Source organism: Vanacampus margaritifer, chromosome 5 (assembly GCF_051991255.1).
Source record: "Vanacampus margaritifer isolate UIUO_Vmar chromosome 5, RoL_Vmar_1.0, whole genome shotgun sequence".
Lineage (NCBI taxonomy): Eukaryota > Metazoa > Chordata > Actinopteri > Syngnathiformes > Syngnathidae > Vanacampus > Vanacampus margaritifer.
The window spans coordinates 15,980,763-15,997,085 of NC_135436.1; the positions used below are offsets into that span (position 1 = coordinate 15,980,763).

At 37.2% G+C, this 16,323-nt stretch overlaps 1 protein-coding gene across 2 annotated transcripts; it reads left to right on the forward strand.

The window, feature by feature from the left end:
- The first annotated feature begins 694 nt into the window (after positions 1 to 694).
- On the forward strand, positions 695 to 15,755 carry trarg1a (trafficking regulator of GLUT4 (SLC2A4) 1a). 2 transcript variants are annotated; one of them, XM_077564989.1, is made up of 4 exons: positions 695 to 772; positions 1,118 to 1,564; positions 11,787 to 11,915; positions 14,119 to 15,755. In XM_077564989.1, the coding sequence occupies exons 2-4, from the start codon at positions 1,133 to 1,135 to the stop codon at positions 14,134 to 14,136; spliced, it is 579 nt and encodes a 192-aa protein (XP_077421115.1). In that variant the 5' UTR covers positions 695 to 772; positions 1,118 to 1,132; the 3' UTR covers positions 14,137 to 15,755. The 2 variants fall into 2 exon arrangements, with proteins under 2 accessions (XP_077421115.1, XP_077421114.1); XM_077564988.1 differs by having other exon boundaries at positions 701 to 1,564.
- Positions 15,756 to 16,323: the final 568 nt, after the last annotated feature.

Consider the following 16,323-nt stretch of genomic DNA (forward strand, 5'->3'; position numbering starts at 1 on the left):
GTGTGTTGGGACTCCCTGATAGAGCGCTCTGCTCAATCAACATCAGCAGCATCAAGTTCGACAGAGAGATACCAAATCCTGGTAGATGTAAGGAAGTAACGCCTTCAAAATAAAACGAAAGTCTAGGTTTTGAAGACAGTTTAACAGATGCTTGACTAAATTTCACCCAAATGTAGGTAATTCAGCCATGTTAATTTATATAAGTAAATACAGTGAAACTAGATGAGATACAATTATACATTAGCATTATTTTTAAACATGAAATTGCATTGATAACAATATTGTTGAGCTAATCAAACAGCTTTAGTAATCTCAACTGGCAATTGATTTCCAGCTCCCCCTACATATCCTCAGTTCCTGTACCACTAATTTAACAGATGGATGTTGTAGAAAGTAAATTAAGAAAGAACACGTTAACTTATGTGCAAAAATATTAATCAATTTTGTATTTAAAATGCACCCTATAATGTACAAATGTAAAAATTAAATTAAAAATGCCAAATTTACATTATATATTTGCAAAAATAAATACGCACAATTTTTTGGTGTGTATAGCCTATACTGTAAATTTGTTTTTAAAATAACTATCCATTTCATGAATAGTTTTATTCTCTCTTCCATTACCTAACCAATAAAAATGTCTCTTGACCGGAAGAGGAAAGTATGCGTTTGCGTAACTTGACAAAGGTTTCGTCCGGTCTCTGGCAAGCCGCAGAGTGAAGAGGGCGGAGGGACATGAAGCTCAGAGCAGCTTTTTAGTGGAAGATACAAGGTACGTGCACCTTTCTCGTCTTCTTTTATTGATAAAAAAGAGGGGGGATAAAAGAGCTATTTAGAAGAAGGAGCAGGACTGGATGGAGCTCCACTTTGTTTGCTCCTCATCGGATCCAGCACACATTTGTGATATTGGCAGTAACTTAAGTGGATGTGAATAAAGCAAAGTGAACCAAGTGGAGGATTTCAAACTTCACAAGAACTGCCTCGTTTCCCCCCCATCCATCCATGGGGATTTCACGCATAATCAAACATCAGTCGTAAAACTTTCGCCCAATAATGGCCTACCATCAAGATTAAACTTGGGAACCAACAGAGAAAAAGAAGCAGTTTTGGCAATTAGGTGATCGAGGCAAGCATGGCCATCAACACGGACACCGACTTCCTCAAGTCCAACCTTGGCGAGGTCGGCGGAGGAAGAGGAGGAGAAGGAGGCGCCCAGCTGGCGGACTTCCAGGAGACCGAAAAGCTGCTGGCCGTCACCAGCGAGCCCGCGGGCCACGGCCTCAAGATGTCCTCGTCTTTCTCCGTCAACATGGACCACAACCAGGCTAAGGGGCTGGAGGCGGACCACAACGGCCACGGGCTGAACGTCAGGTCGGGTTCGGCGGGGCAGCTGGCCGCCGCCGCGCCCCTCTCCCCGTCCAAAGTCAGTTTGAGCCGCTCGTCCACCGGCAACGCGACGGTGCAGGAGACCCCCAAGCCCCGAGACTACCTGATCCTCGTCATCATCTCCTGCTTCGTCCCCGTGTGGCCCGTCAGCATCGTGGCCCTCGTCTACTCCATCATGGTGAGTCAACCGAAAAGGAATGGCTCCCAAGTAACTTTACCAGTGGAGCAACATATAATTACAAAATATAAGAGGAATCAAACAGGAACCTTTTTTTTTTTTTTTTTTTTTTTTTAAATATTCTCAGAGCTAGGAATTGATTTAATTTTGGAAATCGGTCATTCATTATAGATAAAAAATAAAGAAACATCTTTTAAGACCCTGCCTATTTTCTGTGGAGGATAAAAAGTCTTAAAAATAGAATATAGGCCACTGTCTATATTGTAATTTTAATTCATTCATTATCTGAACCGCTTATCCTTGGTCGAAGACATTAGAATATATATTAATTACTGTACAAATACAGGTACTTGAACTTTTAAGTGTACAGGTAGAAAAATTTGAATATACTGTATTAAAACAAATTTTTTAGAGGAAGGCAACTATTCATACCATCACTAAGTAATAAATTAAACCGCTGGCTGCACAGAAGTCAGGCACGCCTACCTTACTCACTATATGTATTAAAATAAATGTATTTTGCTAAATATATGTTCATTGTACCCAAAGTCATCTGTGATAGACGTTAGCTTTTCCTAATGAGGACGAAGTATAGAAAATGGATGGATGTAGTATTTCATATAAAGTATTACTGAATGGGTTCTTTTGTATCATTTGCATGGTCACTACTTGGTTGTGTGTGTCCCACAACATAATAAACTTTCTGTCCAACTTCTGGCGAATGTTCTCCTCCCTCGTTGAGGCTCTTTGTCTTGTCAGTGCACTGCCGTTCATTTACAAAAAGAAAAAATGCTCAGGCAGTTTTGAATGCGCAGTAAGCATTAGGGCTGGGTATCAATTCTAATTTCTTCAATCGATTTCAATTCACACAAGAGTTACATTTAAAAGTACATTTTCACATGTGTTATTATCACTTAAATGTTACACAAACATTAACATCGGCAAGGATGAGATGAAATTTTTTTCATAATTCTAATTAGTTAAAAATAATTTATGGAGAAAAGAGATACTGTATTAAAATAATCGATTCATGTTTTATGAATCGATATCGGGCTTGAAGAGGAAAATCGATTCAATATCAATTATTTTAATTTTTTAAAAACCCAGCCCTAATAAGCATTTCCTCTCCGTACTGCATACAATCAGCCCTTGAAACGCCTCGTGATTTTCAGCTTTACAGATCCCATGTCTGCTGTATAGAGGGTGCATGTTTTGGTAAACTTAACTGTGACATAAAAACAGCTGGGTCAAAAATAACCCAACTACGGGTCAAAAATGGATCAATCCTCTAATTGGGTCAATTTGACCGAACTTTGAGTCAAGAAATTGGTCTTTTAGTGTAAAACAACTCATAAATATTGGTCAGATCCTTTACTTGGGTCAAAAATGGGTCATTTTGTATAAAACAACCCAGAAAGTTGGGTCAAATTGACCCATAAAGTGGATCAGTCCATTTAAAAAAAATCCATAATTGGGTTACTTTTGACCCAACTGTTTTTAGAGTGTATTGTGATACGCGATGTCATCGCAAAGGTCACGTTACACTGAGGCACTTACTTGAGTGTTCTACCAGCTGACTATGTCAAATCTTTTGGAACTTGTAGAAAGCATTAGTCAAGACTATTACTCTCACACATCACTTGCACACAATCAACATGGCAGTTATTGTTTATGATTCACTGTACCATGAAATAAAAGGCACACATATCCATAACACTGCCAAACACACTCATAGTACAAGCAGGAACAAATCCACGTAAAAAGCAACTTGTAGAATTGTGAACAATTAACTCATTCACTGCCATTGACGACTATAGACGTCAAAAATTCATTTGAACTGTTTCTATTAGTTTAAAAAAAATTCTACTTTTGTTAACAAGAGTATGAAAACCTATATTTTTTTTATTGTACATTTAGAACAGATATAACATTTTTGATTAATTGTGAGTTAACTAGTGAAGTCATGCGATTAATTACGCTTAAAAATTTTAATCGCCTGATGCCCAAAATTTTTCATAATCTTTAAGTCGCGTCAGGCGATTAAAATTTTTAATCAATCACACATTTTATATCTGTATTACAAAAAAAAAAAAAAAAAGTTTTTCTTACTCTTGTTAACAAAAGTGGGAAACAAATGTTAAACTAATAGAAATAGTTCAAATGAATGTTTTACGTCTGTAGCCGTCAATGGCAGTGAATGAGTTAAGATACTGTTGCATAATTGTGCTTCTTAGACATGGTTTGAATAAATCAGTATGCAAATGGGGTCGGCCAACAGACAATTGATTTCTCTGATTGGCTGTTAGCTAGCGAATCACGCATAAGATGGAAATTGACGATGGAATACATAAAAGCACAGAAAAATGCATCCTCAAGTATGGTTTTTACCTAATTGTATTCCTGTTTGTATTATGAGTGTGTTGGGCAAGGATGGTAAATAAATACTTGTATGTGCATTTTATGTCATGAAAACAGGACTGTAGATAATAAACAATGATTTCTGGAGCAGGTGCGCTGTGTAGCTGTAGTCATGGGAATGTGCACATACTGTATGTGTGCACGTACCATCTTGTGAGTGAATTGATACAGCACCCTAACCAGCCTGTAGAAACACAGAAAGGTCCAAATAAACAAGATTAACCACTCATATACACTGCCAGCTCATTTTGTCCTGTTGCATTTTACTACACGCAGTACAGCAGCCAAAATTGGAATGTACTGAGAAACAAAATGAAGGCAACTCACTGAGCGCATTAGCTCTGTAATATCACTCCTTTGGGCTGCGCACACACCTGAGGGAATATCACGCAGGATCCACCAGACATATCCTGAGTCTTCATCAGGACATACACTCGTCACACACTTCCTAATAGCTTGAAATGTGTGTGTGTGTGTGTGTGAAAGCGTATGTGTGAGAGGAAGTGAGTGAGATCCCTGAGACGCAAAGTGAAGGAAACTAGATCTGGACACTAATTCAATAGATGGTGAGAGGAGTCAATTTAGTTACTGTGCTGCAGAGAGCAGATTGCGGCATTTTGCAGCGTGGCGGCAATAAACATGGGCTCCCTGCGCCGCCGGCCGCGAAAGCTGCCTTCTTCGCAAGGACGATGGGGTTGAGAGGAGCGCCAAATGGACGCCATGCACTTCCCGTCACAGGAATTGAATCAGATCAAGTGAGACAACAGGTTCACAACACTCCGAGTGAGTCGTTGATTTAAAAGTGACGTCATTTGCGTAGAAAGGGGCTTAAATATCCTGGAAAAAATGAACTCATTCACTGCCATTGACGGCTAAAAACGTCAAAAATGCATTTGAACTATTTCTATTAGTTAAACATTTTTTTCCCTCTTTTGTTAGCAATAGTATGAAAAGCTCGAATTTTTTTTATTGTACATTTAGAACAGATATACAATTTGTGATTAATCATGAGTTAACTAGTAAAGTCATGCGATTAATCATGATTAAAATTTTAATCACCTGACGCCCCAATTTTTTAATAATCTTTTCTTCTTCTTTTTTTTTTTTATTCATTCGCTGCCATTGACGGCTATAAACGTCAAAACTACATTTGAACTATTTCTATTAGTTTAATTTTTTTCCCCTCTTTTGTTAACAAGAGTATGAAAAGCTAGATTTTTTGGGAGGGTACATTAAGAACAGATATAAAATTTGTGATTAATTGTGAGTTAATTAGTAAAGTCATGCGATTAATCATGATTAAAATTTTAATCACCTGACGCCCCAAATTTTTATAATCTTTTCTTTTTTTCCTCAAATGTATTTGCCGCCATTGACAGCTATAAACTTCGAAAATTCATTTGAACTCATTTCTATTAGTTTAAAAATGTTTCCACTTTCCAAGTATAAAAACCTAGAATTTTTTTCATTGTACATTTAGAACAGATATAAAATTTGTGATTAATTGTGAGTTAACTAGTAAAGTCATGCGATTAATCATGATTAAAATTTTAATCACCTGACGCCCCAAATTTTTATAATCTTTTCTTTTTTTCCTCAAATGTATTTGCTGCCATTGACAGCTATAAACATCAAAAATTCATTTGAACTCATTTTTATTAGTTTAAAAATGTTTCCAGTAGCTAACTAGTGAAGTCATACGAATAATTACAATTACAAAATTGAATTGGCTGTTGGCCCAAAAAAAAATTATAATTAAAAAAAAATGAATTTATGGCAGCGAATGAGTTAAAAGAGGAGATGTAATCAGCTTGTATGACCAGATGGTGGGACCGAGTGCAGAGAGGTGCTCCCAAATACTAGTTGATGGACAAAAGCGAAGCAGAGTGGCACCAAATTATCAGAGTATGATCTGAATCCAAAAGAGAGCCACGCACTTGTTTTAAAATGTCGACAGTATTTTCTTCCAACCAGTATCTATCAATATAGCATGTGGTTTTGGTTGATAAGAGACCAAACTCAATAGACTACTAGCATACCATCAAAAGGATTTTTATGAAGACACACCCAAGTAAATTCATAGCGCGCTTGGGCACACTTGACTCCTACAGATTGTTTGACTCATGTGAGTGCTCCATTCTGCACTGAACGCACAGTGCACTTCTCTGGCCCCAGCGTGGCTCATCAATGAGGTCACTCCTACCACCAGCTGTTTTAAGGACATCTGCCACATTTGCTTGATAGAAACAATCAGAAATACAGACTACTAATGTATATTTTATTTAAGGTACGAGCCGTCGTTCAGATGTTTTTTTGTTTTGCTTAAACTTGGAAGCACAAGCTTGCGATACAAGCTCTGTATGGTGACAACAAACTGCTCAACTTCACAATAAGAACAAAATTGGCTGATAGTTAACAATTCTTCACAGTTTGCTGTCAATGTAAACATGAAACATTACACCTTGTGCATTTAAAAAAAAATCGAAAACAACTTTGCCTTCGGAATGTCCCCGGTAGCTTAATGCTAACACATACACTCTAAAAATGGAGTGGTTAAATTTTAAAAAAATATATATATACTAACTAGTGGTACAGTGTCTGCCCTGAGACTGGGAGGTTGTGGGTTCAATCCCCGGGTCATACCAAAGACTATAAAAATGGGACCTATTTGCCTCCCTGCTTGACACTCTGCATTATGAGTTGGAATTGGGACGTTACATCCTCAAATCATTCCTGAGTGTGGCCCCTGCTTCTAACACAGATGAACCAATCTCCTGGTCAGAATGACCAATTTGTATTGGTTGGCCCAATCACTTATATATTGTATATTGGATGAAAACACCTACCATCCTAGAGAGTTTTTTTTTTTTTTTACCAAAGGATCTGTCGGACACATAGACACTAGACTGGTCAAATTTAACCAATCTGTTTTTAGGGTGTAACACCGGAAACACAATTTTTGTTGAGTTGATGTCTGACAGCTGTTTTTATCTCATTTTTGTACACGAAATTCAAAACTGATCTCAATTCGTCTCTTCTCATGTCTCTTCTCATGTCGAGTTTTTGTTTTCTTTTTAAAAAGAAAGGAAGGAAGGAAGAAAGAAAGAAAGAAAGGAAAAATAAATTTTAGAAAGAAAGAAAGAAAGAAAGGAAAAAATTAATTTAAGAAAGAAAGAAAAAAATATTTAAGAAAGAAAGAAGGAAGGAAGGAAAGAAAAGAAAGGGAAAGGTAAATTTTAGAAAGAAAGAAAGGAAAATAGAAATTTAAGAAAGAAAGAAAGAAAAAGGAAAAAATAAATTTAAGAAACAAGGAAGGAAGGAAAGAAAGGAAAAAAATAATTTTAGAAAAAAAGAAAGAAAGGAAAATAGAAATTTAAGAAAGAAAGGAAAAAATAAATTTTAGAAAGAAAGAAAGAAAGGAAAATAGAAATTTAAGAAAGAAAGAAAGAAAAAGGAAAAAAAATAATTTAAGAACGAAGGAAGGAAGGAAAAAAAGGAAAAAATAAATTTTAGAAAGAAAGAAAGAAAGAAAAATAGAAATTTAAGAAAGAAAGGAAAAAATAAATTTTAGAAAGAAAGAAAGAAAGGAAAATAGAAATTTAAGAAAGAAAGAAAGAAAAAGGAAAAAAATAATTTAAGAACGAAGGAAGGAAGGAAAGAAAGGAAAAAATAAATTTTAGAAAGAAAGAAAGGAAAATAGAAATTTAAGAAAGAAAGGAAAAAATACATTTTAGAAAGAAAGAAATAATTTTAGAAAGAAAGAAATAATTTTAGAAAGAAAGAAGGAAGGAAGGAAGGAAGGAAAGAAAGAAAGGAAAAATAAATTTCAGAAAGAAAGAAAGAAAGGAAAAATAAATTTCAGAAAGAAAGAAAGAAAGAAAGGAAAAAATAAATTTCAGAAAGGAAAAAATAAATTTTAGAAACAAAGAAAGAATAAATTTTAGAAAAAAAGAAGGAAGGAAGGAAAGAAAGAAAGAAAGGAAAAAAATAATTTCAGAAAGAAAGAAAGAAAGGAAAAGTTAGTTAGTTAGGAACTTTTTTTGTCATAGGTTTGTGGTTTTAGTGGCGCTCGGTCTAGGGCTTTTCATAAGGTGGTGGTTGTTTACTAGGCTCGCTAACGTTGACATTAGCTAGCTGTGTGTGCCAGCGAGTTGATTACTACTGAGCTGAATTGTAAACAAAACACAATTAGTTGTCTTGCAAACAAAACACACTGGTGCGTTTGAAAATGAATTGGAGCGTAGAACTTCAGACCTTAAGCACTTTCTGTTTAGTGTGTGGACTTCGGAGCGTAATTCCAAACAAGCCCATTGAAAGTACTGTACTGACCTATAACCCTAACCCATGTTGTGTAGCTGTAGATGAGCCCAATCGTAATCAGCTCTTCTTACTACAGTCTTACTACAGCTAATCAATGGAATGTTGCTTATCTGAGAAAAAAATGGACATGCTAGAGAAAAAAAACGATTGCAAGTTTGGAATCAGCATGTCGATTCGAGTTACATTCAGCATAAAAATCAAACTCAACGGAATTTTCACTGTTATTTATTCAATATAAACAATAAATATATCATGTCACGTTTAAGGCAGTTTATTTCTTTCAACGTAAGTGTGGTGCATTACGATTTGATATATGAATGAAGATTTTGAGGCACATGACAACAAATGGTATTGATCGTTTGGATCAACTGTTCAACCGGCATCGGCTAACACTGACAATGTGCAGCCAATTACAGGATTAGCGATGCGGGTCTAATGGGTTTTTACGGCCAACGCCGGCCGATCCCAATAATGGAAAGGGCCGAAATGCAGCAGCGGTACTGCATGCTCGGCAGATTTGCCGGTGATGTATAGACCAAAATGTGTGCATTCGTGCTCATCACGTTTTTTTTCACTTAGTCACTCACTTTGCGATTACTTTGACTGTTAAATAGGCTTTTAGACTTACAACTAATTGTGTTTTATTGTTCTCATCAGTTGTTTCCACGTCTCAAATGATTCCAACCAAAGTTTCTCCTAACTGGATTTCGTTGCACCGGGACAGCGTGAAATCAATTTAGTTGCACTCTGATGCATTTTGTGACGATTATGATGATGTTACATTTGGCTGCTGTGAAACTTGATCATCTAAACAAGTCTGTCACTTCATTTGTTTGGCTTCTGCCTAATGGAATACGGGTATTATTTACGATTGCGCTGACACTTTTTAGTGTTTTCCACCGACTTGATGTGATGTAGCGACGATTGCCCGGAGAGATTTGTTGACTTTTTAACAGTAATGACATCTGGACTGCATGTCTGGAACGAGGTGGGAGGTGAGATGGAGAATGGAAGGTGCCCGGGGAGCAAATGGTGTGAATGGAGCTGACTCAGTCCATCCATGCACCACAGAAAACTCTGTCCAATTATAATTTATGAGCTCCAATGCATTTTACGGCCCCGGGAATGAGAGCGGGTGCCGAGCAGATTTGATCATCCGGCTGCATTGAGTGCTTTGCAATTTTAATGCCGATTTTAATGTAACAACAGCGAGTCTAAAAGCTCTCCTCGTGGCCCCTCAAGGCTGCTCAACACCCAGTTTGAGCAAAGATAACCAACTTTGGTCGCTCCTCCAAAACTATAAACACATTACATGTGCAAAGCGTCCTAAAATTAATTTCGAACACGGTATTTTAAATTTCAGATGTTTTTAAAAGACTAAAAAGCAAAAGAACACAAAGATCCTGAAGCAAAAATGATCCCGAAAGATGCATGTCAAACACCGTATTTGAATTGAAAATCAAAGGCGACCATTCCAGACACACACCAGCTCTTTGCTGTGTCACTCCCTTCTAGCCAGGCTGCTGCTGCTCGTCCATTATTAATGACAAGAGCGAAGAAGAACATTTACTCACTTAGCAGCCTTCCTCTGCTGCAGCCACAAGAATGTGTGCAGCAAATGCAAGTGTGTGTGTGTGTGTGTGTGTTGACTCTGGATCAATACACACTCCCCTGGGACTGCTTTTGCCCCATTCACATTGCAGTACTGCAGGTGAGAGGGTTCATTTGAAAAAAATATGTCATATTTGACAGTCCAAAAAGCATGAATGCTTACAGGCCAACTAGTTAGTATGCAGAGGGTCGCAAGACAGTGTGTTGTGTTTGCTGTGCGGGTGCTTTGTTTTGCCCTGTTCTAACCCCAAAACGAACAGTGGTGACTTACATAAAAACAGGTTATTTGAAGGTGAACTATACACAGGGTTGGGAGGGAATATCACCACAATATACATTCTATACAATGTGCCCCTGCTATTTGCGGGTGATAGGGACACGGGCAGCCTACAAATAGCAAAAATCCTTGTGTAATTAAAAAGTATGTAGGCGATTGATTGATTGATTAAGGCCATATGCTGTTTTCGAACTGTCACTGAAAGCAACCACACCTCACTATTTAATAGATATATAGATAAATAGATAGAACTGCAAAATTAACATTTATCCCAGTCACAAGTTTAACCGTGTATATGTTGTGTATAATGTTTAAATAGTGAATTGGTGGGAGGAAGATTTGTTTGGAAGGTGTAACTCACATTATGGTTGTAGGCTAGCGGGCTAGCTAGCAAGAAGCTACAGCGTGTAGCATGCCGCTGAACTCTCAGCTCAAACTTTTGCTCCAAGTTCCAGTGAATAGCGGTCGTCATTTCCTCCTCTCGTCCGTGAAGCTTTTTCAAACTGCCGGCGTGTGGAGGACGCGACTAGTCAGTTTGTTCGTTCCCACCTCCCCGACATGTAGCAACGGTCCCACTCGCGCGGGCGTGCACGCTCTCTTATCGTTATTGTAATCCCTCAAAGTGATCCCCATTTTTAATAAATGTACCTGTAACCCGATTACATGTTTTTTCCTGTAACTGTAATGGAATAGTTAAACATTTATTGCAATCTGATTACATAACGGCGATACGTGTATTCCGTCACTCCCGAAGCCTGACTATACATAAACAGAGGAAAGATAATTCCATATTTTATTTCATGGTACTTACATCTAGATGTGTTAAGCAACTCAGGAGAGTGTTCCTTTTCTTTGAAGTTGCCCACATTTCAAGTGAGCAAAATTATTGGACGATGTAGCCTTAAAAGTCAACCCCAATTTTTTTTTCTTGACAATATGTTCTATGCAGCCCCATTAGTGTGTTAGTGAAATATGAGTTAAGCAGCAAAATCCAGCAGTTTTAATCAATAGCAGAAGGCGGCCATTTTTATACTTCTTGTCGAGTGAAAATGACATCAATGTTGCTCAGGTAACAAGTTACAACCAATCACAGATCAGCTTCGGAAAACAGGTGAGCTGTGATTGGTCGTTGACTGAGCACTGAGCAACTGTGATGTCATCTTCAGTCATCAGCAAGTGGCAAAACGGCCACCCCCTAAAATGGATAAAAAACGGCTGGATTTTGCTGATTAACTCATATTCCACAAATGTAATATTAATCAGAATGTCATGTTTAGACTAGTGATGTCACATATAACAGATTATTGTCAAGAAATGTTTAAGGTTGACTCCCACTTTAATCTTTAAATATTCAGCACCAAGGACAGTTCTTTCCAGTCATCTCTGGCATACAAGCAGGAATATCCAGAAAAGTTTGTTTTTTATACAGCTGCAAAATCATTTTGATAAACACGAATGTAAGTTTATTTTTTAGAACATATTCTATTAGCTGTTAACAAGTCATCTACTCTTTACAAAGCATTCAGAGGGTGGGGGGTGGTAATCACTGCAATGCTTATGTTAATTGTCATATATTTTTGTGTGTCCCTCTCCAAGTCCAGAAACAGTCTCCAGGCAGGGGACGTGGACGGGGCCAGACGGTTGGGTCGCCTGGCTCGTCTGCTCAGCATCGTGTCCATCGTCCTGGGTGTGGTCGCCATCATTGTCTTTGTGTCACTCTTTCAGGTACAACAAGACAACTATTATAAAAACATTCAATGCAAAGAAGCCTCTCAGGAAAACTAACATATGAATCTAATGTACACACCCACTATCTAATTGAGTGGGGTAACATAAAGTTGAGGAAGAGACCAAGTAGTTTATCTATTTTTTACTTTAAGTAAAGATGAAAAAACAAAGCACTGATAACTCTAAACTTGAAAACAGCCTGCAGGCACCAAAAATATTTTGTTTTCACTCTTTTTTTTTTAATTCTCACCTCAGTTTCTTTTGTTATTCCACACTTGTTGGATTGTTTTAATAGCCCGATATTTAAATTCAGTTTAATTAACTTCAGTTCAATTATCTTCCTGAGTATTAACTCTGGTTTTCTCTTAAGCAAGAGAAAATAATTATATTATTAATAGGCCAAAATTAAGTGTAAGATAAATATGTCTTAATCACAACAACGACAATTATGGTATGATGTTCCAACACTCTAACGGTCTAACCACTCTGGCAGAAAGTTCACCAACAGTCAATCCTCATGTGGCGGATCCTGATAGATATTATAACATTTTTAATACCTAATTTCATATATCAACTATTGTTACACATTATGAACATTTTAATTCTTCACATTAACCTTGTCGAAATGTTTTGTGTCCTGAGCAGAGCAGATGATGTCGACCTCGTATGGTCTGGCCTTAAACTGGGACATACTATTTAGTCTAAAAAAAAGTTCCTTCTCAGCGCTTTGTGCGAAAACACATTTCGGTCTTGAAAACAAAATTTGCTTTGAAATAACACACACACACACTCTTTACTTTCTTCATCAGTCACGGCCACCGTAAATTTGGTTCAACTTGTTTGTGAGATTTTGCTATGGGAAAATCCTTCAACTATATAACACATTCTGTCTCAAAAACATCCACCTGACCTTGTTTACGCCATCTGCTCACGGAAAAGTACCAGAGAGTATGTTTAGTCTACAAATGAAAGAGAGGAGGTCTTTTTAACTATAAGAAACCATTGTGCACGCGGAAGAGCCACATTTGACGCTCTGAATCCCACGATGTTTAAGTGATGATAGAGTCGTTTATCTGTCCAGAGATTCTCTGTTTTTTATTAAATCATTTTTGCAAAGGTGTATTTTTCTTACATTAAATCTATCTTCATTTTTGGAACACGCAAAGAGGACAAAATTCATTATTCCTCTTCAATCCTCCAACATGATAAGGTGAAGGTTTGTCTTCAGAAATGAAGTTTGCGGGTCTGGCCCGCCATCTTGAGTCCCGAGTGTGTTCACAGTTCCCTCATGCACACGCATAGCCTCTTAGTTCAAACTTCCAACGGGAAGAACAGTAACAAAAAAAACAAAAACAAAAATCCTTACCTATATAACAGCTCATAAGATAAATACATCAATTAGTTCACGTAAAACTAAGTAATAAGATTGTGCGTTGGTTGTAGTTATCTCTAGTTATGATGATAACATTTAGCATTTAGCATCCACTCAGGTAGCATTACAAAGTTACAGTAATTGTAACTTCAGTTCAAACTTACCAAAACGGTTGTGGTTTGATTAGATATGACTTTTGTTAGTCACAAACTGCATACAACTTTTTTTCCCCTCAAGTCTTCAAAAGTATTTGTTCGTACTTCGTAGTCATACAATTGTCTGTTCGTCTCATTTCTTCTCCACTGCGTACGGTAAATGTTGTCTGACGCAAATGCACGCACGCACGGCAGGCATCTTAAAGTGACAGTACACTATTTTGTGTCGGTATTTATTCTGGTAACCAACTGTTTGGGGGCACTGGTTGGAAATTCAATTCTGTTCCACGTTTATCATAAAGCTTTTATTGTGTATGGAGGCCTACTATACATGCAATAATTTAAAAAAAAATGTTTCAAGGTTCTTAACAAGCATGTGTTTAATGAAGATAACCAACAAATATCTTCTTCTTTTTTTTGTAAACATGTATGAGTCACATAAATGTGATGTATGGCATGTCCTCGTTCACAGACGACACACACATGCGCGTGCTGAACAAATGCTAGCTGCTGCTTTATGACAACATGGTGATATATGACCAGCAGACAAGCATGAGCATGTTTCTCTTTGTACCAACTCAGCACATTTTGGGGCGCGCTTGTGTGCGTGCATGTACATTGCTATTTGATGCTTTTTCCCCCCTCTGATTTTTCTCTCTTGTGTCTTTGGCAGAAATCAACTGACACCTGAAGGAAACACAAAAACAGCCGTGAAGGCCATACCGTGGATGCAACAAAAAAAAGAAGAAGCCCATTCCAAAAGAAGTTAAGATTATATGTATACATAAAAGATGATCCATGACCTCTCTACTTCTATCATATTGTAATTATGTCATTCATGACCTTCAGAAAGCAAACACGAGATCGGACAGAAATCCAAAATGCATGTATTTGACTCCACTAACATTTGCTTGACAAAAAAATAAGAATGATAAAACACTGTGAGAAAGAAGATTTCAATATGTATGGATTTGCAAATTGGGATGGGTGAGCACAGAGGACTTTTTCTACACCTGTGACGGGATGCTTGGACACTTTTACTTTGGACAGCGCCCATATAACCCTCATATATTCCTGCTGCGTTTGAAGGCCGACACAGCTGAAACATGGATACATTCCAGATGTCCATTTTATAACATATTTGTAATGTCAAGCTGGGACAGCGCAAGAATCAGATGAAATAGGGAGAGGACAAATATGGAACATTTTCTTTCTTTTTTTTTTTTTAACAAAAATTAGTGTTTGCATGCCTGAATGTGGAAATTCTTCCCGTGTGTTATCGACTGTTTTTAGAAGTCCAAAGAATGGAAAAGAATGTGAACACGAGGTGAGTGCGGCTCTCATGAGAACGGCTGAAGACTGAATTGTAACCGTGACCCACCCACCTTAATACTTGCAAAATATTATCCTAATATTGCATCATTATACTGCTTTGTACTGGCAAATACACCACCGCACCAACTCCAAATCCTGCGGTACACATCGGTCGCACCACTTTTGAATGTTTTCCTCCAGTTCTTCACCTTGTGCCCTTAATCTGTTTACGACCTTTCTACTTGTCTTACATCATCACTGCTACATGATATTTTTTTCTGCTCCTTGTATGTGTACAAAATGTATTTATAATGGGAAATATATGCAATATTTATGCATGTAGTATACTTTTTTTTTGTAAGAGATGGTTTATCAGTTTATTTAAAGTTGAAAATCCAAATTTCACGCAAGGCTGCCACACTGACATAATAGAAGCAGAAGCTCAAACATATACAAAGATTGTTCACACACAATAATAATGTCCGATGCTTACAAATAATATTTATAAAACTATGCAACTAATTCCGAAGAGACAATTGCTGACCCTGCCAAGTTCAACATGTTCACTTACTGGCCACATACATGACCACTTCCATCACACTTTTCATCAAACATCCATAAGCAGCCTTATCTAATGATTGCCTTTATTTAGTACAAAACGTCATTGGAACTAAAAGCATTTATTAAGATTACACTGAATTTGCTCAGCTGATGGTTTATATCTTTTTTTCCTATCCGGGTATAATGAATGTCTCCAATTTCATCTTTGTGGTGTCCATTTTGCATGTTTGGAATAAATGTTACCATGCATGGCAGACGTTTTGTGTCTTGGTGTAAGTACATGCGAAATGCTTTAAATACACATTTTCTTATACGATGGAAATGATGAGATGTTAATAGCAATTTTTTTGCAGTGGCTGATCGATATGTGTCGATAATGTAAAGGAGATCAAGTTGTAGTGATGAAAACATGTCAAATAAAAAAGTATAAACTTGCTTCAAATATCATCCTTAATTAAAAATTGCCATCACAGGCCACATAAACAATGTCTTACACTCTTACAGTAGTTTGCATTGACATAAAGATTATTCTATCATTTTGGTTACTTTATTGATCTGCATAAGAGGTAAACACACACACACACGATGCTCTATGCTGACCATTTTGCTCAAGTAATCGACATAAAGTGACTGGAGAAATTTATGAAGTTGATCTTTAACCCCATCTTCCCTTGCAGTCCTTGACACAAGCGTTGTGTGAAAATCATTGCCCAAAACAACACATTTAAGAAAAAGATGTGTGTACATAATATAAGTTGTCATTCCTGGACAGTCTAAATTTCTCAGGCCTCATCAGGAAGACGCCAGAATCATTCCTTTGTTTTTGCTGTGCTGCATTCCGTCTGGCTTGCATTACATGTTGGGATCCTATTTCTTGTTTTCCCTTGTAAGTTCGGACATTTTGCTACAATTCTTCTTTGCTTGATTCCTCATTGAGGCACAGTTTGTTTGTACTTTGATACCTCTTCTCCCTACTTGCCCATCGTAGTTTATGTTTAGCTTT

Excerpts from the sequence above, each read along its gene's own strand:
- trarg1a (XM_077564989.1), top strand. The coding sequence starts at position 1,133 with ATGGCCATCAACACGGACACCGACTTCCTCAAGTCCAACCTTGGCGAG. Across the intron at positions 1,565-11,786 it reads CCCTCGTCTACTCCATCATG|TCCAGAAACAGTCTCCAGGC; the intron begins GTGAGTCAACCG and ends TCCCTCTCCAAG.